General features: G+C 34.2%; 1 protein-coding gene across 8 annotated transcripts; it reads right to left on the minus strand.

The window, feature by feature from the left end:
* Nucleotides 1-54: 54 nt before the first annotated feature.
* Nucleotides 55-18,417, minus strand: CLT2 (CRT (chloroquine-resistance transporter)-like transporter 2). 8 transcript variants are annotated; one of them, XM_088855852.1, is made up of 11 exons: nucleotides 17,949-18,416; nucleotides 16,040-16,185; nucleotides 13,575-13,612; nucleotides 13,204-13,319; nucleotides 12,023-12,122; nucleotides 11,850-11,885; nucleotides 11,475-11,525; nucleotides 11,053-11,176; nucleotides 8,993-9,118; nucleotides 8,712-8,879; nucleotides 55-364 (listed from the first exon to the last, which is right to left on the minus strand). In XM_088855852.1, exons 1-10 carry the CDS (start codon nucleotides 18,278-18,280, stop codon nucleotides 8,722-8,724), a joined length of 1,227 nt encoding a protein of 408 aa, XP_088711978.1. In that variant the 5' UTR covers nucleotides 18,281-18,416; the 3' UTR covers nucleotides 55-364; nucleotides 8,712-8,721. The 8 variants fall into 8 exon arrangements, 6 of the variants coding, with proteins under 6 accessions (XP_088711978.1, XP_020528010.1, XP_006852886.1 ...); XM_020672351.2 differs by having other exon boundaries at nucleotides 8,993-9,133; XR_016047569.1 differs by lacking the exon at nucleotides 55-364 and adding an exon at nucleotides 10,262-10,310 and having other exon boundaries at nucleotides 8,552-8,879; nucleotides 17,949-18,417.
* Nucleotides 18,418-22,297: the final 3,880 nt, after the last annotated feature.

A 22,297-nucleotide genomic window follows, 5' to 3' on the forward strand; every position in this document is an offset into this window, starting at 1 on the left:
AAAGTATTTTTCAAACCAAAAATACTAACAATTTCCTTCACTATGTCAAAATAACAAAACAAAACGTAAGAAACATATTATTTGCATACTATGAAAGTATCTTTCAATTTGAACATTCACTTAGAGTGTACACTACAAAGTCCATCAAGTACCGTGATAGTATACAACTTTTAACCAGCTTGCTTATCTAACATACCGATAGCATAACTCACAAACAATATTCAACTCTGGTGGCTTTTTAACTACCAGCACGTTTTGGTCTTTATGTTTATATCCAGATTTCTAAGTGCTCTTGAAACGAGTCCATCTCATAAGAAGCGGCTTCACTTCCACACTTATATAGGTATGTCTATCAAGAGTGTCTCTGTACATAAAACACTTCGACTTATATAGTCAATAGACAACATTAAGAGCATAGTTCATCCTACTAATATACAAGCCATCACTAGACTTATCTACCATATGGATTTTCTTAAAATGGATGCTATTATATTTTGTCATCTAGTGCCAAACTAACTATACGTACATTTTATTTTTACTACATTGAACTTAGAGTTTTGAAGTTACAAAAGATTAAGTTAGACTCTCACTGGAGATGATTACTCAATGGACTCTAGCCCCATTCGTTTTGAAATATTACTAATGTCATCCCTTGAAAAGTCTTTAGTCAAAGAATTAGTCAAATTTTATTTTGATTCTACATATTCTACACTAATCACACCATCCCCAATTAATATTTTAATGGAGTTATGCGTTATCGCAATATGTATAGATTTTTTATTATATATGTCATTAAAAGCTCTCGAAATAAGAGCTTGATTATCACAATATATTATTATAGCAGTTATTGATTTTGGTCATATATGAATATCATATAACAAATTATTTAGCTGGCCTCTTTTGCTGTAGAGTCTAAATAAATAATTTTAGACTCCATAGTAAAGTGAGAAATATACGTTTGTTTATTTGACCATCATGATATCGCATCACCTGCTAATGTAAATATGTATCCAGATGTTGATAGTGAATCTTGGAATTCATTATTCCAATTAGCATTACTGAACCCTTCCAACACTCCAGGATAACCCACATATTTTATGTCATAATTGATAGTTTCTTTCAAGTATCTTAATACTTAAGATATACCATCTCAATGCTCTTTACTTAGGCAACTTGTATATCCACTAAGTTTACCAACTGCATATGCAATGTCAGGTCTCGTGCTAGTCACTGTATACATCAAACTACCAATTACCCTTGCATGTTCAAGTTGAGATATACATCTCCCATCATTTTTCTCTAATTAAATATGAGGATCTATAGGGGCAGATACTAACTTACTGTCAGTATGCCCAAATTTATTAAGCATTTTCTCAATGTAGTGAGATTGAGTCAAGATTAATACATTTTATTTTCTAACTATTTTGATACCAAGTATCACAACAGCCTCTCTTGAGTCCTTCATATCAAAGTTAGATGTGAGGAACTTTTTAGTTTTCTCTACAATTTTTAGATTAGAACCAAAGATAAATATATCATCTACATATAAACAAATTATGACACAAAGAATTTATTTTCTTACCACATACACATTTATCAGCCTCATTTCTCTTAAAACCATTTGACATCAACACATTGTCAAATTTGTTATGCCATTATTTAGGTGATTGTTTTAGTCCATAAAATGATTTAACCAATTTAGAAACTTTATTCTCATGACCTGACATTATCTAGTTGTTTCATATATATTTATTTATCTAAGTTACCATTTAATAAAGCAGTTTTTGTATCCATTTGATGTATGACAAGATCATTAGAATAGGCTATTGTTAAAAGCAATCTAATAGTAGCAATTCTTACTACTGGTGCATCTGTATCAAAATATTCAATGCCTTCTTTTTGTTTAAAACCTTTAGCAACTAATATTGTTTTATATTTATTTATAAAATCATCAGAATTTATTTTCTTTTAAAAATCCTTTTACAACCAATGGGTTAGAACTAGGTAGAATATCAACTAATTTCCAAGTTTTTCAGCTATTATGGAATCTATTTCATTATTTATAAATTTTCTTCAAAAAATTGCATCTTGAGATGCCAAAGCTTCATTTAGAGAAGTAGGATCTTCCTTCGTATTTGAGACTATAAGTAATGAATTTAAAATTTTATTTTGATTAGCCTCAACAAGATAAATATAGAAGTTATGTCCAAAGTTGTAAGATGGATCACTTCTAATTCTCTTATTTCTTATTCGTTCTATTGTTTCATCATCATTATTTTCTACATGTTATTCATCAATATTATGATCATTTTCACGCTTATTTTTATTTTGCATGTTATTTGATTCATCCACTTCACTTTGACAAGTGATATTTTCAAAAAAATTCAGCATCTCTAGATTCCAAAATTATGTTAGAATTTAGATCTAAACATCTATAAGCTTTACTATTATGAGAATATCCCACAAAAACACATTTAGATGTTCTAGGACACAATTTATTTCTTTTAGGATCTCGAAATCTAACATATGCAAGACAACCCCATACTTTGAAAAAATTCAAACCAAAGCTCATAAGATGTCTTATCACTCTTTTTATATGAAATTCTATTCAATATAAAGCATACAGATAATAAAATTTCGCCCCACATATTCAATGGCAGCAAGGAAGAGGAAATAAGCATTGCATTTACCATTTCAACTAAAGTTTTATTTTTCCTTTTCACTAGTCCATTTTGTTGAGGGGTATAAAGAGCAGTTCCTTGATGAATAATATCATTATTTTCACAAAATTCACTAAAGCCATTTGATAAATATTCTCCTCCTTTGACACTTCTAATAATTATTATTTTATTACTAAGTTAATTTTCAACTTTCGCTTTGAAAAATTTTAAATTTTTCAAAAGCCTCATCTTTATATCCAAGTAAATAAACATAAGAAAATCTAAAAAACCATCAATAAAGGTTATACAGTATTTTTTTCCATCTCTTATTAGAACATTATTTAAATCATATACATCACTATGTATAAGTCCTAATAATTCACTATTTCTTTCAATTGAAGGAAATGGTTTTCAAGTTATTTTAGCCTGTACACATACTTCACATTTTTCTTTAGTTAATTCATCACAATTAGAAAGTAATCATAATTTAACCAAAGATTTAATGGAAGCATAATTAACATGTCCTAATCTACCATGTCATATATCACAAGAAGTAACAATATACACATAAAGCTTATTCATTTCATTAATAAAGTCAAATTTGAACATCCCATCACATGAGCATCCCTTGTAAACAAATACATCATTTTTTTTCAAGATGAGTTTGTCAAACCCAATGACCATTTTAAAGCCTCGTTCAAGTCTGGTATGTAGTACACATTTTATAAGGTGAGTACCTTGCCCGAACTAAGCTTTAGTTCCACCGTACCCTTTCCAAGCATATTTGTCATAGCTTGGGTTCCACGTTAAACATAATTACCATCAACCACTGGTTCAAAAGTATTAAACATGTCTCAATTGTTAGATACATGAACGGTAGCGTCGGTATCACACCATCCATTATCTTTATCGATCATATTTACTTTGGTGACTATTGTTACAAACTTTTATTCAATGGTCAACTTCACTTGGTCTCTAGGGCTCTTGAGCCCTTTCCAGTGTCGACACTCTCTTCAATAATGTCCCAGTTTTCCACATATATAACAAGTGACTCTCTTTTTTTGTTGGCAATAGACTTTTCGTCCTTGTAATTTTTATTATGGACCTTAGAAAAAACAAACTTCTTGTTATATAGAGCATATGATTTTTGCTCAACAATATTTGCCTTGGAGTGAAAATTAATTGATTCATCTTTCTTTTCCCTAAGTCTATTCTCTTCTTCAATTCAAATAGATCTTTGAAGTTGAACCAAATCAAGATCAACTTTATTGTGTTTCATCTTCTTTAGGTACTCTCTCCAATATGGGGGTAACACATGAATTATAGAGCCAACAAGAAAATATTCAAGAAAATACCACAATCTTTAAGTTCATTGACTACAAGCTATAACTCATATACTTGAGAGAGTATATGATTGTTTTCAATGAATTTAAAATCTAAAAAGTTAGAGATCGGAAATCTTTTATTACCAAACTCTTCCATGAGGTACTTGGTTTCAAGTAGTTTCCATAGCTCTCTTGTTGTGTCAATAGAGGCATACATGTCATAGATCAGGTCCACCAAAGGATGTGACCCTTGTATATATAATCATCCTCTATCCATCTCTTGTATGATTGAGTTTGCTCATTGGTGGAGTCATCCAATGGTGACGGCAGTCCAGGCATAGACTCAGTGCCTATGTAAGCCACTTTGAGAGTGGTAAGAAAAAAGATAACCTTTTACTGACATCTCTTGAAGTTAAGCCTTTGAAGCGTTCGAGTCGAGTAAAGTCGCGATTCATAATTTTCAAAAAAGTCATGTCAGTCTCCTTTATTTCGCCCATAAGATATCGTATTGAATTGTTGGAAAAAGGTTGGGTGAAATAGGGGCAGGAAACGGTATGATTTCCAAAAATGAGATATCGAACTCTTCTTGCATTCGAGCACGCAGGAGCGCTATCTCACGACGATATTTGCCCCCCTTCAATTGAGTATTTTATGCATAAGAAGGGCAATTCGTCATCAGTATATATGAAAACAAACAAGTCTTTTACAATGTTCCTAAGCTCTTACATGCACTTGAAGTGTTACATGCACCCCAACAGCTACAAGTTACATGCACTTGATGGTGATTGTTACAAGCTTCCATCTCATCAACGGTAGTGCACCATCCATGCCCACGTCCTCACATGTATGCATATGCGTCACACGCTTTCATGCTTCGCACATGCTCAATCTCTCTCCTTTGTTCTTAGGAATGTGTGCTTTTAAATATAACTCAACAAGCTCTCTTTCATCTTCAATATGGGACTCAAACCCATATCTATATCTCTCAACAGAGGCATTTTAGGAAAGTACAATAAAACAAAAGTGTTGTTTTGAATTACACTGAAGCATTTTTTAAACAAAAATTAGTAACGGTTTCAAGCCTAAGCACCACACAAATGTGGCTTTTTCAAATATAGTAAAGCTCCGGAACTACGAAAACCGCATACAATGATAATTGCCTCTCCAAATTGCATCAAAATAAGTAGATCCCAATTTTTTGTGGAAAGAAAATATGATTGTTGGGATCAGGAACTAATACTGGGGAATGAGGGGCACAAATTTTATTATAGATAGGATTGGGGCCTGTGTTTTGTAATTTGTATGCAACAGGTGGTGCACCATTCGAAGCCTTTGCATAATGTGTGATGCATAGTGATTTGCACATCAAATCCAATTCTCTGTGAGGGGCATGCTGATCGTGACACTGCAACCCCTCTATCTCTCTCGATCTCGATCTCGATCACTCTAGACATTCCCTACAGCATGGAAGATATCTATTCCCCCATCCAACAGTTCAATTAAGATCAAGTGAACCACTGACTATTTGATCTAGATCCGATACCTCAAAGTACTTAATTTTTAGGTGTTATTTTCTCAATGTGATGCACCTAAAAAAATATTAAATTTTCTAACCAAAATAGGGGTGGCGATATAAACTTTCCTTTAATTCCCTCAATGTTTAAAAAATGCCGATCAAAATCAATAACTAACTAGGCCAAAATTCCCTTATGGAATCGGGAATCGCCCAATCTTTCCTAATTTACTATATAAAGCTTTTGAAGAAGGGGTTTGTCGCTCTTTCAAGTGTAAATAGGATGCTACTGTAGGAGTATATACCTACTCCCTCATTTAAAAGATGTACTTGGGATAATTTTTTAAATTTGAAAATTTAGGAACTGCTTAAGAATATTTTTAAAAGAAAAAAAAACTGAATTTTGAGTTTTTTTAACACTTAGATCTCACCCTCAAAGAATTGGATTGTCTTTGTTCAACCTTTAGACATTACTTTTTTTAGTGTAATTTACACTCCCTCGGTGAAACCCTCCCAATACTTTGGAGATGTAGCCTCCTAGTGATATCCTCACCAAAAAAAAAAAAAGGGAAAAAAGGGTGTCATATACATTTTACATGAGCTTGAAAAGAATACTATCCTAAAATTAGTCATGAAGTCTAATTTTTGGATGGTCTAATCTATGTGTTTAGGAGCTCAAAATTGAAATTCTTTTTTAGAAAACACTCATCTGGAAATTCTAATGCGGATCCAAAACTTACATTTTATATAAAAAAAATCATTTGAAGTAGCTCTTTTGCCCAAGGGAGTAAGCATATAGTATATGCTCATTGTCGTTCATGATTTAAAGCTGGGTACATCAAGATTAGGTTTACTTTCTTTGCAACTCCTATGCCTTGTTGTATATTCTAATTTCTAAAGGAAAATTGTTTCGTTCGGGCTGAATATGCGGTCCCAAGCATCCATCGATGCAAATAGGTGGTCCATCAAAAAACAATTAGAATTATTATTTCTAATTTTTAAAATTTATTTATTTTTTTCCAAATTCATGATGTCCATGTTAGAGATTACATGTCCTAAAAAATTTAAGTCAAAAAATCCATCTCAAAAATAATTTTCTAATAGGTGCCTCATTTCTACACTGACTCATAGAAACTATATCTATTTCTAAAACCCTTGTAGTTTTCTAAAATAGGGAATCGAGCTTTGCATCTCCCACACGATTGTCCGATAACAGTAAAATTGTCATTGTCAAAGTATTTTCCCAACTAATTAGGGTCAGTTGTCCGTAGTAGTAAAATATTGATTAAAAAAATAAATAAATCAAGAGATTCGGAGGGAGACATAGAGAGCTTTCCACCCAATCTGATCTCGATGGGTGATTCCTGTAAAATTTCAGTGTCTTGTTGACAGTAAAAAAATACATTACAAGATGCACTATTTTTAAAACTTGAAATTCATTTTTTTCTCATGTGTATGCATCTTGATGTCGAGATGATCAATTTGACGATATTTGGGCATCAAAACAGCCTCTTCTAGTGGTATTTTTTATGTGTGCTCTAATTTGATTGTTTAAAGCCTCGTCTCTATATAATTTTTTTTTTAAATAAAATATAATTATATATTATGCGTTATAATTTTTAAAGATGTATATATTTTTGGATCAGGTCCAATAGGGTCTGGGGTCTCATACTTTTTTTCAAGTCGCATACCCAACCCGACCCATTGCCTCAACTTACCAATCTACACTTGGGAACCCACCAACCGGTGGGCCTACTGTCACACCAAATACTCAACAAGAAGGCACTTTAAAAGCGATGCAGGATATGCTCATAAGAATGGGTATGCATGATATTCTACCCCCAAAGTCCTATGTTCAAGAGACCCTTGGAAGACCTTCCTCCTGGGTTTGTCATCTCAGAGTTTAAAAACAAATTCAATGGGAAGAGTGACCCAGATATTCACATCAACGCATACCTCCTCTCCGTCCGAGCCTTGCGAGACAAGCCTAGCCAGTTGAAGGCCCTGTTTTTACAAGCTTTGACCAGCAAGGATTTAAACTGGCGTCAGAGAATAATGACCACTCAACCACACATAACTCCAGATGAAATGTTCAACCAGTCCGTCTCTCATTAAGGTGGGTCGACACCAAGATCTCTTTCCCTGGGCGAACTCAGTGCAACCAAACAAAACTCAGGAGAATCCTTCGAGGATTTTATCGGTTGATTCCACGAGGAGGCAATGCGGGTCGTCGAATGTCCACTTACGGACCCAGCTAAAATCTCGATGGCCTTAGAAAATGTAGCCCCTGAATACAAGAGCTTCTTTATTCAGGGACTCATCCCCCACTCTTTCGACTCCATGATCGAGCGGGTGGCACGACATGAAAGGCCAAGAGGGACACCCCTCAATACTAGGCCCGATAACAAACCCATTACGACTTCCCAGAATAAAAATAAGAGCAACGGCAAGGGGAAAGCTTCCAGTCAGGTTAACGAAATTGTCGTTAACGGACCGGCCCAGGGTTCAACCACCCAGCACAATAATAAGAATCAAAATCGAATGGGTCAGCCTAGAGTTAACGCTCAAAATAACAATCGAAGGCGAGATGACAACTTCACTCCTCTCAAAGACCCGTTAGAAAAAGTGCTGGAGTTTCTCTTGAAGAAAAACATGGTTCAACTCCCGCCACCATATGAACCACCATTTGAGGTTAAGGATGAGGTTAAGGATAAGAACATATGGTGCAAGTGGCATAGAAACCATGCCCATGATACCCAAAACTGTTTCTACTTGAAGCGGGTGATTCAAGGGTTGATTAATTGGGACGACATCACTGTCAGACCTAGAAATCAACCTGTTGAAGAACCTAATAAAAAAATGGGTATCTTCACAAACCCTCTCCCCAAGTATATGGCCATTGTTGTAGAAATTGGAATGGATAATATATTGGCATTTGGTGACTTCAATTTGATTCTAAAATTCAGCCAAATAGCCAACAATTTTTGTTTCACCAAAACAGTTTAATTAAAAAGTGATAAAAATTCAAGAAGAAATGGGAAAGAAATGGGAAAGAAAGGAAAAGCATGGGCAAGGATGGACACTTATTGGGAATCCTTTTGTCGCACTGATGATTATCAATTGAACAAAATATAAAAGCAAATAAGATACATCTCAGATTTAACAAATAAAAGAATATCAATCAATAAAGAACAATTAATTGAATGAACTCACAGAAAGGATGTCAAATCCTTTTCGAGGCCTGCTCACTGATTCGAGGAAGGTTGTATAGTATTAAACCCAACACAAGAACAATGGTCCCAACAACAAAGCTTGAGGTCAACCTTGCAGCTTGAGGAATGCAAGGCAGGGGAAATGAAAGAATGTAGATTGAGAGTGGCACTGCAATGAAGAGAGTATAGCAAACCCATTAACCCAACAAGGAAACAAGAAATAATCTGCATAATAGCTAGTACTAGTTCATGCTTTAGTCTGATTAATATACTAAGTATTACCTGATAATGTTACAGTAAGTGATGCAACCACTGCAGAAGAATTCTTGACGAGATTAAGCACAGAGGTATTGAATGCCATGTTTGCTGCTATGTATAATAAGGGCAATAAGGGAGCTCCTTCACAACCTGATAGAATTTTCCCTAATCACATTTATGTGAATTTCAACGAAAGCTAAAAAACCAATAGTAAGCAGAAATAAATAAAAATAAATAAATATACAGTACTAAGGAGAGGAGCAATAATTCAGTTAACAGTATATCTCCTCTCCTTGAAGGGATCCTACAGGAACGTAAACGGAGATCCCATTTTATAGAAAGTGAGATCCCTATTTCTCTAAACTCAGCTCCTCTAACATCCCCTAGAGGAACTGCGGGATAAAGTTCCTAAGGTGGGACCATGGCCTTATCCCCAAGGTTCCCGCAACTATGATCTGGACCATCCATTTTCAAGATTTGTAAATGCTTATAGATTTGCTCAAACGGCACCATTTTTTGAGCTTTGAATTTCAGAATTAGGGGTGGTAACAGATTTTCAGGCCATCATAAGGGTTTTTTATACCAAAATTGCACCTCCTAGTAGAGTTTGGAGGTGCGCCTTACTTTTACCGTTGGTGGGCACCTTATGTAAACCACACCCTTTAAATAAATGTCTTTGTTGTATCCTTCTTGACTGAAACAAGTTAATGTCCTACACTTTGATTCCACCTTTTATAGATCTTCAATAGATTGTCAACATATCAACATGGCTCAGAATTTTGGAAATAAATTGGATTAGGTCCAGTAGAACCAAAATTCAGTTTTTGAGTGAAAAACTATGGGTAAATAAGAGCAATTTGATAATGATAATTCAAATACCTCGAATATTAGACAAGATTAGATTTCAATTTTGTAAATCAATCTTTAAATAAACATTAAGAAAACAGTGAAACATACTAAATTCTTTTGATTACAGTCAACTAAGGGCTGCCCACATTTCTGTTTAGAAAGAGCAGAAAAACTCAATTTTCGCTAAAATTTCACAAAGAGTTAAGATTGACTAACATCATGATGCTCCTCACTTTACACAAGTTCAGTTCAGCCACAAGAAAAGCAGAGTCTTATAAAGAGATGAAACCTCCGCTTTGCAATTCCTACCCCAATGTAGCAAATAAATTTGCTCTTTTTCGTATCTTTCTTTATGCAATGTCCATAGAGACATGAAAATTTACTCTTAAAAGAAAAAGGGACTAGTTTTAAGAATGAAATAAAGAATTATGCCAAGACAATTACCATTATAATATACATCTTGGAAATTTCACTGAATAGCTCGAGCTAATTCCTAAGAGAATATCAAAAGCAGAAGGCATGCTGCATATCAATAAGAAACCAGAGCTATTTGCCACATTTATACTTCACAACAAATCAAAAACAATGAAAGGAAAGGAGAACAATTGGAGCAGTACAGTGTTCGCAAAATCGAATCGAAACGGTTAACCGGACATGGTCCTGGAAGCAGTTTAACCAGCTTAACCGGTAAACCGGCTGATTCAACTGCTCTAATCGGGTAAGTTCCAAGCGGTCAAAAAAGTGTTTAAAAAAATAAAAAATATATATAAAAAAATCTGCTAAAATATGAAAAGCAAATAAAGAATGATCAAAACAAAACAAATTCAAATGAAGTTGAAAATTAATAAAAAAAATGGATTTTAACAAATCGATTTGTGCCTAGGGGTATTTTTAAAATTTTATGAAAAAGATGGAAAAATATAAAAGTGAGTATTTATGACCAAAATAATTTTAATCTTTACCATAATGTAAAGAATATTAAAAAATATATTACAAATCAAATTCTTTGTTTTTGGGAATTTATATACATTTGTTTTGATTTTTTTTTAAATACCGGTTGATCACCAAACAGTCCAAAACCGGAACCGGCCAGTTCCGATTTAACCGGGCGGTTAACGGTTAGATAGCCCAGTTTTGCAAACACTGGAACAGTAAGAGAAGCATGTGTACAAAGAGAAAGAAACTACAAAGATAAAAAGTACATAGAAAATCAATTCTAGATCGGAAAAGCTCACCTGATATTCGAGACCCCACATTTATAAAACAAGCCACACCACTCCTCAGGTAGGTAGGCAACTCAAGAAATGAAATTCCTTTGAAGCTTGAGAAGAAAGGAAGGAGCAGAAATGCAAAAAGAGCCTACATAAGCACCAAAAAAAAATGAATACAATTTTGGGCACTCTAAAATAAAATAACCAACATAAAAGGTTCATTTTCAATGAAAAACATAAGAAATTTATCTTCCAAATATATTTGCAAGTACTATTATCACTTCAGAAAATTTACAGGAATGAAATTTAAGCAATGCGGTTTTCAATTAAGTGTCACAATGCATTTATTTTTACCATTAACAGCATTACTATGTTTGTATAAAATAATTTTAAAAAAATTCAGTAGTGTTTTTTATAAATAATTTTCAACAGTACAGATTAGTCACCTGGAATCCAGAACTGAAAGAGTTGACAACAAAGAGGTCCAGAGACTTTCCCTGAAAACATGGATCAATAAAGCACTTGTTCTATTTAAACTTATAAATTTTAAAGACTATGAGATGGTTAAGTGTAAACATCTACCATGGCTGTGGTATATGTTATAGAGCTACATCCATTATTTATTATACTAATGGAAGTTTGGAGATAACTTAATTGGAGCAACAAGGATATTCAACCCAGTAAAATTAATGTCCGACCATCTATTAATGAGAACAAATAGTGGATGCAGCCTTAGCGCACCATACACTTGTAATCTATTGGATTACAATATACTTTACTATTACAGATTGCATAGACATGTGAACATCACACATTCATACCTTTAAACGTCTGGCAGAATCAATGAAAACATACTCCTGACAAACACATGCCAGTATGACAAGGTCAGGGTTGTCTGAGTCTCTGATAGATATTAGAAAAACAGTACAGAACCTTTCACTATTAATTATTTTCTTTGAAAACTAAAAAAAAAATGAATATTCGAGGTCGAGACCTTGAGAATTGATGCACCAGAATGACATGCAGCTGAAACCATCATTACGCATGGCCATATAAACTCCACCTTATGAAGCAATTGACCCTCATTCTGCCCGCTGAAATCAAGGTTGGCACTCAAAATCATGTAAAAGGTATAATGCTCAAATTCATAAAATTTGGCCTTCTACAAGTAATCATCTTGATCTCAAATGATCAAAAACAAAATCCTCATGATCGGATTTGAGACACATGAGAGGGTTATACAATTGGAATTTAATTATCTAGTCAGGCTCAAAGCAATTCTACTTTTAAAAGAGCTACAGAAGGATATCTGACAAGAAAAAGAACGTAACATAGAAGAGAATTAAGGTATAGGATATCTCAGACATGGAAATTGAGACATACACACATGTAAAAATGGCTAAATATTAATATCTAAAATGGATGCATATACATTTTACACCATCTCTTTCTTTTTTTATTGTTAGCTGGATGTAGGCCATCCACATAGTAGATCTTCAATTCCAGGATTTAGAAGATTCTGGGCTTTATTAAAAAGTTCCAATGGAGATAATATGCAACTGACCAAGATAACAAGCATAGCACAGAAGTTTCGAAGGAACTAATTGGAGATTCAGTTTTTAACCCACTGTCTGTGATAAAGAACCCACAACAAACTGCTAGCAATGTTTCGTTGCATGCTGCAAGTGACCTTTGAAGAAACATACACAAGTAGTATGAAAACCAACTTCCAGTGCATGTGCACATGGGAATAGAATCCAGCTTGTGTAGCAAATGGTTGTGCTATGCTATTATTGGGAAGGAATAATGCTTTCCCAGGATATATCATAATTTTGGAACTTTTTTTTTTTTTTTTCAATAGTATTTCTATTTGGAGAAAGATTAGAGGACAAGCGACTAACCTAAGCAAATGAAGTATGTCTTACACAGCCCAGGTTCCTTAATTCACAGATGCCAGTTCTAGCAAACACAAAATCAAGCAATGGTTCTTCGACCCTACTGAAAGATATGGAAGTTCAAGCAAATAGGAACAAGAACCGTTTAGGTGCTCAATGCCATTCTTTTAAACAATCAATTCATCGCGATAAGAAATAGCTTTTACAGAAGATAAAAATGCAAAGTATAATCAAAGGGACATGGGCAGCACTTAGATGAGAAATGGTCCAAATGCGATACCTTGTGACAGCCACAGCCACACCAGCAGCTACAAGTATGCAACCAATAATTTGCTTGGGACTGTATTTCCTTCCTAGAATCAAGGTGGAGAAGAAAAGCTGCCAAACCAAAAATGTCTGAAAGGAAAATATAAAATGCCTAGTTAGAAGTACTGATCAAATAATAAAAGCCTTGTTAGAAGTACTAATAAAAGAAAGCCTCCATAGGTAGAGATGCTGCAACGTTCAGTACGCTTCAAATATGTCCCTTGATAAACCAAGATTGCATTATTGACTTTGATTGGAAATAAGGAAATTTAGGGAAACATTTAAATGCAATATGTGCATAAAGTACGACCACAGGTAACTACTCATATATACAAATCACTTTACCTGAGATAAAACAGGTATAGCAGGTCCTGGAAGCATGGCTGTCACACAGAAAACATATTAAATTGGTGCATAATAGAGATAAAAGAAGTCCTAATTCAGTTTTTCTTAATTAAGTTTGCATGCACAAGATGGTCCAAATGACAATCAAGTCAAAGTCGGAAGTGGAATGAAGGAAGTCAAATCCAAATTGAAATAGAAAAGTTCAAAGGCACAGCTTTAAACTCGGAATCAGCCAAGTTGACTCAGAACTGGCTGCGTTACTCGGTCTCGGCACCTTGCCAAGCCTAGTCCTGGTACAAACTCAAGCATATAAAAAAGATCATAAAAACTCACGAAGGTTATATATTTTTATTAAATCAATGTATACATATGTTTCATATATAATTTTGATGTTTTTTATGATGATTTGTGAGTTTTTCTTACCCTCCTCATCATCATCATCAAAGCTTTGTCCCAACAATTTGGGGTTTGCTACATGAATTTTGTCCTCCAATTGGATCAGAATTCATGATAGAGATGTGGCAAAGTTTCACGTTGGCAGCCCATCAACACAACCCTGCTCCTTTCGCACCAGGGCTTGGGAAAGGAGGTTTGTGAAATTGCTAGTTCTTTGCAATGGTTGGTCGATCTTCGATCAAATTTGCTTCCTAAGGCTGTTTTCGGGTTCTTCATCTTTCTCACAAGAAATTTTAAATTTGTGAGATTTAAATTTCGGACTACCGTTCATCCTACTTTTTCAAGAGCTTGGGTTACCTATATCCAAAGTTGAAACCCAAATTTGGTTTGGGGGTCCCAATTAGGGTTTTTGAGGAAGCTTTGACATAGATTGTAGGCATCAATTTGCAATGAGTGCACATATTGGGGGATTGGCCTTGAAATTTTGGGTAAAATTTACTTTTTTTTCGAATTTAAATTCATTGAATCAAATTATAGTTGATTCACAATTAACTTTTGCATGACTTTTATTTTTTATAATTTATCTGGTTTTCTATTTTTTTGTTGTTTTACCATTTTTTTGGATTTTGGAGGTTTCTTTCAAGCCAACAATATCATTGTTCTCATGTTCCATGTTTTTCATATACTTTTTATTTTTTATTGTATTTTTAGACATTTCACAAAATTTTATTCTATTTCTTGGTTCTTTAGCTAATTCGGCAACTTGGAGCCAACTCCAGCGAGTCAACTCTGATTCACTTGAGTCACTAGGACCACCCAGGGATCGAGTTTTGTGGTTGAGCAACTTTTGCAAACACGGATTTAGATGATCAAGTAGACGGGACAACAATGCATTGCAAATTTTGCACAGCATGCAAAAGCATGTTTAGCTGTGGCTCAAAAGGCAAGGGATAGACCCAAAGGAACCTGGTTGGAAGTAGTGAGAAAAGATATGGGGACTTATGGTTTCGCTGAGGGTATGGCCTCGATAGTGCATAATGACGGACCATGATTCGTATAGCTGACCCTAAATAGTTGGGAAAAAGTTATGATGATGATGATGATGATGATGCAAAAGCAAGTTTAGCTCTAGGATGCGACTCAATACTGTACTCCAAACTTCTGTCTGCATGTGAAATTTCTTGAAATACTATGAAGACTTGCCTCTAATTCTCAAGGATATAGGGAACTAGGAATTCAAACAAGTCTTTTCTCAATCTTCTACTAGTGCTATGCTCCTTGAGATTGGCTCACAATTTGAAAATCAGCTTGGGCAAAATGCCCCGGAGCAACTTTATGTTCTTATGAAACTTTTTGTCCCATTATTTAGTTATTTACCTATTCTTTTTAGACGGTCTATTAAGAGTGAGGACCTTAAACTTTCCCTTAACCCCCCACAAGCCCAGGTAGAGGAGGTGGGTGGCATTAGGTAGGCAACCAATGTAAAACTTTGCCACTTCTTATCATAAGTCCTGAACCGACGTTTTTGGTCTTACTAAAGGTATGGCCTCTAAAAAAGAAGAATGGAGGAACAAAATTCATGTACCGACCCCAAATAATCGGGATAAGTCTTGGATGATGATGATGATGATACTCTATTTTTCTATTCTCCCGTTTTTTTAGAATATTTTATTGTTTCCAGCTATAAAACATTTTTTTTCAAATTCTATCCTTTATTTAATTTTTTTCACCTTTTTTAGAATTTGAATGTTGTTTATAACTCTCTTCACTATTTAAAAACTTCTAAAATATTTTTTGTATTACTTTAAAAAAAAGTAGTGCTCTTGGAGTTGTACATGACTAGGGTGAGTTGACTCGGACTCGGACGAGTTACTCAGCTTGGGCAGAGGCCAAGTCCCGGAGCTATTGCATACTGTACTCGAGAAAAACAAATTTCCAAGGGGGTGAAATAATCCAATATTGAATATCAATATGTTTTGATTTACTCTAACCACGTTCCAATCTAATTATCTAACTCAAGCGAATAGCTTCCTATGCCATGGATATTAAACAGAATTTGCTGGAGATACCTCCTGCAGCCATCCCAAGAGCAAGTCCAAGAGAATCCAGTAGACCAATAGCCATAAAATTGGATTTTGGTAACAATAGCATATCTTTTGTTACAACTCCAGCATGATAGCGAATGCATAGAATAGAAAAATAGATCACCACATACCTAGTACAATCAACAAGAAGAAAATCTAAATCAGAACAAGATACAATATACAAGAAGATCATAAGAAGATATCCACAAGGGAAAAGCTTCTATAAACGGAGAATGATACCCTAGAACTGGCCAGAGAAAATATGTCATAAACCCAAATACCAGAATATGACATGGAATCACTAAATATATCAAAACTCTGTAGGCAAAGGTGCAAAGAGTTAAGCTTACATAGCATTTTATTATTGCATTTTCACCATGTATATTAGATTTATATCATAATTATGTGTCGTTATCTATCTTCAGTTTTTGTGATATACAATTATATCTCTTTTATTGTCCTGCATTTACAGTATCAAATATTTTTGGGTTAACAAGTCACATCTCTGGTACATGCCAGACACTGTTAACTGTGTTCATAACATTATCATTTGGAAGAGTCCAAGCCTGTAGCTACATAGGCCCTACTCATAACCTTCTCCTCCTTTTCCCATTTAGAAAAAAAAAAACCCATATTTTGAGATTCAGCTGTTTGGATTTCTCAACTGGTTTTCAGCCTTCTGCAATAGAATCGCCCTCATCTTATTCCACAACAAAGTTTGTCCCAAGACGTCTCCTGAATAGACACACCACACATCCAAACAGCCCTCCAATTTATGCAGCTCTACATACTACAGGCTCACCAACCTCCAAGGAATTAATAATCTGGTAAATTTGGAGGCAATGGTCTGTTTAAGGCTTTAAACTCATGATCATTTCTAGTATTCTCTATCAATAATGACATGATAGAATGTAAACCCGAATGACTTCATAAAGCTTAGCAAGGTAAAACCGACACCAAGATCAAGACTTGCACACACATGAATCACAGTTTAGTCCCTTGCTCTAAGAAAACAGCATATGCTGAACAGTAAAGCAACACCTTTAGATAAACTGATAGATTCAACAAAGATTCCTGTCTAACTCTAAGGTTTTGCTAAAATTACAGAAGCAGTTCATTCTGCTGCACAGCAAAATGAGAATCGAAGTGCACTCACCAATACAGAACAGGGGCCTAATGACTACAAAGTAAAAAGTTCTAATGACTTCTAAAGCCCAGAGCTTAATGCACTTCACCTAGTTTGACTATACAGACTACCCACTAGTAACGCATAGCAAGGAACACCTATAAATGGAACATTCAAAAAAATAAACACTAATCAATCATAAACTATAGATGTTAACTGAAATGCCCCTGAAACTAGGTTAGCATGGAGAATTTGGATGAACTGCCACAAGATTCAAAATTTGCACAACACCCCAATTATAACAAAACCAGTCACTCTGGGCATGGCATTATTCATGTATAATGAATGAAGAGAGAGAATTAAGAAGAATATCGGTAAAAGGAAAAACAATCTCCAGCCCATCAGATGTGGACGACTCAGGGCAGTGTAAATGGTTAGTACACAAACCAACATAACTCCACAACAGTGAAATAGATAGAGAGAGAGAGAGAGCGAGAGAAGGAGGAGCCAGAAGACGGAAAAATACAGACCCAATCCTCAACAGTTAAATATAGAGAGAGCAAGCGAGAGAGAGAGAGAGAATAAGGAAAAATACAGAGCCCAACACAGTAAATTTTGATCAGTAGTTTGAATTGAACCATGAAATTCTTCAATTGAGAGCAACCATATAAGCCCAACACTAGTATTAGAGAAGGACTGTGATTTCTGTAGAGAGAAATTGAGAAAGAGAGAGAGAGAGAGAGAGAGAGAGAGAGAGAGAGAGAGTACCCAAAAGATGTGACCTGAGCAAGGAAGAAGGGATACTTTTTCATGGGAACAAGGGCGAGTTTGTACAATACACGATTGGCAACAGCCACCGCAACTGTGAAAACAGAAGGCAAAAAGTTCCCGGTAATTGAATCTCCTTCACCGATACCAAAAGCACAGACCTTCATCGATCTCCTGATTGGTTTTGGCCATTTTCTTTGCTTCTCCATAAGTGTTCTATGGGTGTTTGCTTTACTGTAGCAACAGTCTAAAGCCGTCTTTTTGTGAAGAAATTGAAGCTTCGTTAGTGGCGGAACTGGTTTGCAACTGAAGAGGAGTATGTCTGTGCACATCACGTTAGTTGGGCATGCACTTTTGCAGGTCTCTGGTTCGAGAGAGAGAGCAGAAGCCTCACCCGAGAGCAGACGCCGTTTCTTGTACTTTGCGAGCGAGTATTGTGTACTCCCGCGGGAACATACCTTGCACTTACTCCCCCGGCAAAACAGCTAGCTGAGGAGATTATGCGCCATCGCGAGAGAAAATTTGGTATTAATTCTTGGTGAGCTTTTACGAAAAAAATAAAAGGGTGTGCAACCCTCAAACAATCACCTCCAAATTTTATCCTAGCATATAATTTTGGTATAAAAAGTTTATAGAATTATTTGAAATTCTATTTTTATCTTTGATTATAAATTTTAAACTTTAAAAATAATTAAAATCAAATATATCTATAAATCTTGAAAATTGACTGTCTAAATAATGTGTTGTAAAGTACACTATTTCAGAGACTCAAAATCTTTTTTTTATATATTCATACATCTTAATATCGAGATGATCAATCGAAGGGTTTTCAACATTAAAACAGCCTTTCCTGGTGGATTTTTTAAGTGAATCTGTAATTCTACCATTTAAGGCTATAACCATGTATACACTTTTTCCAAAAGAAAATTAGGCCACGTATGTTTCACATATAAATATTTTTACTTTTTTAACAATGTTTTACGTGGAAATATTTTCCCATTAATTTGTCCTAGTGCATTTTTCCACACCAATTAGTCGCTAATTGATATGAAAACATTATTCTACCAAATGTTATGTTAATATTCAAAAAAAATATATCTCATACCTAATCACATGAAGAAATTTTTCACGTGAACCAAACACGCCCTTAGTTTTGGGTTCCTCAATTTTTTAACAATGATTTTGAGTTTCTCAAATTTTACCCAGTTGTCTATTAAAAAAATATTTATCTCACACTCCCCAAAATGTTAAAAAATATCTTAAGCATGTATACTATTTTCCTTTGGAGCTACTATACATTTACTACCTCAAGCAAAACCCATTTGAACCATTGATTTGGTATTTTCCATGGATCCATCATAGAGTCATAGCAATCTCACTGTAGAAGTAAGGTTGAAGTAATCTATGCTATTTATTTTGATTGGATAGAGTAGATTTGATATTATCTCAAACTACTTGTCACTTTTTAACAATGTTTAAAGGATGTGGTTTCTATAAGGTTGGAACCTTAAATAATATTAGATTTGGTATAAAAAATTATTAGAATTATTTGAAAATCTATTTTCACATCTAATTATAAAATTATGAACTCCAAAAATAGTTAAAATCAAGTAGATCTATGAACATATGAAAATCTTAAAAATTAACGGTCTAGATAACGTGTTGCAAGATGCACTATTTATGGAACTTAATTTTAATTTATTTTCATATTCATTTATATCAATGTCAAGATGATCAATTATAAAGTTTTTCAACATTAAAAAAACTTTTTTCGATAGAATTTCGAGGCGCATCTATAATTCTACATTTTAAGGTTGCAACCTTATATAATCTTTTTCCAAGTTTGAAAGACATGTCATTCTCTGATGTTTAACTTGAGCACTTTAGAATAGGGCAAGCTTTCTATACTTCCCTTACAACATAAAACTTATATACTTCCCCTTATCCAAACGTCCATTCCGAATGGAGGGCTAAGATTGTCCCAATCATAATGTCACGTCTCTACACTATTTTATTTTTAATTCTTTTTTTGTAAACTATTTTGGTACCAAATATTGGACGTCCAATCCTCTATTAAACTCGCACTAGGGAAAAATATAAACAAAAAATATTTCCATGACCAAAATACCTTTGAAAGTTTCAAGGGGTATTTGTTCATTATATTTTGATCTACTTTAATTAGAAGTTCATCTCATAGGCCCATGAAAACAAAAAGCCTTCAAGAAATTTATTCGATTACTTGTAGGCTTGATGTTGAAAATGAATATCTCACATTACTTTGTCTTTATGCAGATTTAGATCCTATTTACTTTGATGAAGCATGGAAAAGTAAAGTGTGGAAAAACGCCATAGATGAAGAAATTGAAGCAATTGAGAGGAATGTCACATGGGAGCTTACAATACTTCTTAAGAGCCACAAAGCAATTGGTGTGAAATGGTTTTACAAGACAAAGAGAAATGCTAATGGAGTGATCGAACGGTTTAAATCAAGATTAGTTGCTAAAGGGTACAAGTAAATACCCGGAATTGACTGTGATGAGGTATTTGCCCCCGTTGCTCGTTTGGAAACCATTAGATTAATCATGTCTCTTGTAGCCCAAATGAAATAGAAAATTTTTCAAATGGATGTGAAATCGGCATTTTTTAATGGTGTTCTTGAAAAATATGTGTATAGTGAACAACCAATTGGTTATGTCAAAAGGGCAAGAAACTAAAGTTTACAAAATTAAAAAAGGCAATGAATAGTAGAATTGATAAATATTTTCTTAAAAATGGTTTTTCTAGATGCCCATATGAACATGCCCTATACATAAAGAAAAATGAAAATCGAGATATTTTACTTGTTTGGAGAAGATGGCATGTACCAAATTTCATATTCATACAATTTGTATAAAAAAAACTAAAAATAAAATACTTTGAGACCTTGGATCGAAGATCAAACGTGAGTGGCTCTCTTGATCAAAATTGGACGGCTAGATGGTAGGAAAAGCATAGATATTCTATGTTGTAGGGGAACTATAGAAACATTTCCTTTTAGAATATCGTAACCTTACTTCTACAAATAAAGCTGCCACTTTCTATAAACCTCACTTATACACATACATTAAATAAATATAAAAACACACACACAAATATATATATATATATAGGAAAACTCTTCCTAACGCCTATAGGCAAAAATGAATAGTGATTTCACCTATCATCATCACCATCCAAGCTTCATCGTACGGTTACAGTTGTCCGGTAGTTTTTCAATTTTCATTTTTTTTAAATCCAAATTACTTGAAATTTGGATCATGTGTACATCTTAGTGAGGCACACTTAATAAAAATATGAAAAAATTAATTCGTAAAATATAAATTGACCAAAATACCCCTAAAAATTTGCAGGGATATTTTGGTTAATTTATATTTTACGAATTATTTTCTTCATATTTCTATTAGGTGCGCCTCACTAAGATGTACACATGCTCCAAATTTCAAATCATTTCAATTAATAAAACAAATGAAAATTAAAACACTACCAGACAATTGTGACCGTGCGATGAAGTTTGGATGGTGATGAGGGTAGGCGAAATCACTGTTCATTTTTGCCTATGTCAGCCCATGGGAGCCCAACGGCCTAGATTGAATCTGGACTGATCAAATGATCACAATTGTATTTCGTAATTGAATTTTACTTTTTTTTTTCTAGGAATCCAAATTGTTTGAAATTTGGAAAAAGTTGGGATTAGCCCACTAGTTCATATGAACATATGAGCCCAACGTCCCATATTGAATCTGGGCCGATCTGACGATCACGGATGTCCGATAGTGTTTTAATTTTATTTATTTATTTATAAATCCAAAACACTTAAAATTTTAGGCGTGTGTTTATCAAAAATAGATGAATCTTTTAAAAATATCAAAAAAAATATTTTACATTAAATAAATTGACCAAAATACCCCCTTAATATTTCGGGGGGTATTTTGATATTTTTTTTCACGAATACTTCTTTTTATATTTTTATTACATACGCATTGATGAGAAGAATACACGCCTATAATTTTAAGTGATTTGGACTTGTAGAAAAATAAATAAAATTCAAGCACTACTAGACATTTGTGATCGTCAAATCAGCTCAGATTCAATCTGGTCCATTGGGCTCATATGTTCATATGAGCTAGTTGGCTAATCCCAGCTTTTTCCTATATATATATATACATATGAAAGACTTAAAAAACGTTTATAGGCAAAATGCTACAGTATTTCGCCATCGCCACATATTTGTTATGTCCGTGGTGGTTTATTGAACAGACCCGCCCATTGCAGTTCTGCGTTAATTTTTTGACCGCCATGGACCTAGTATG

Source organism: Amborella trichopoda, chromosome 13 (genome assembly GCF_054954075.1).
Source record: "Amborella trichopoda isolate Santa Cruz 75 chromosome 13, AtrichopodaSantaCruz75HAP2 v2.0, whole genome shotgun sequence".
Lineage (NCBI taxonomy): Eukaryota > Viridiplantae > Streptophyta > Magnoliopsida > Amborellales > Amborellaceae > Amborella > Amborella trichopoda.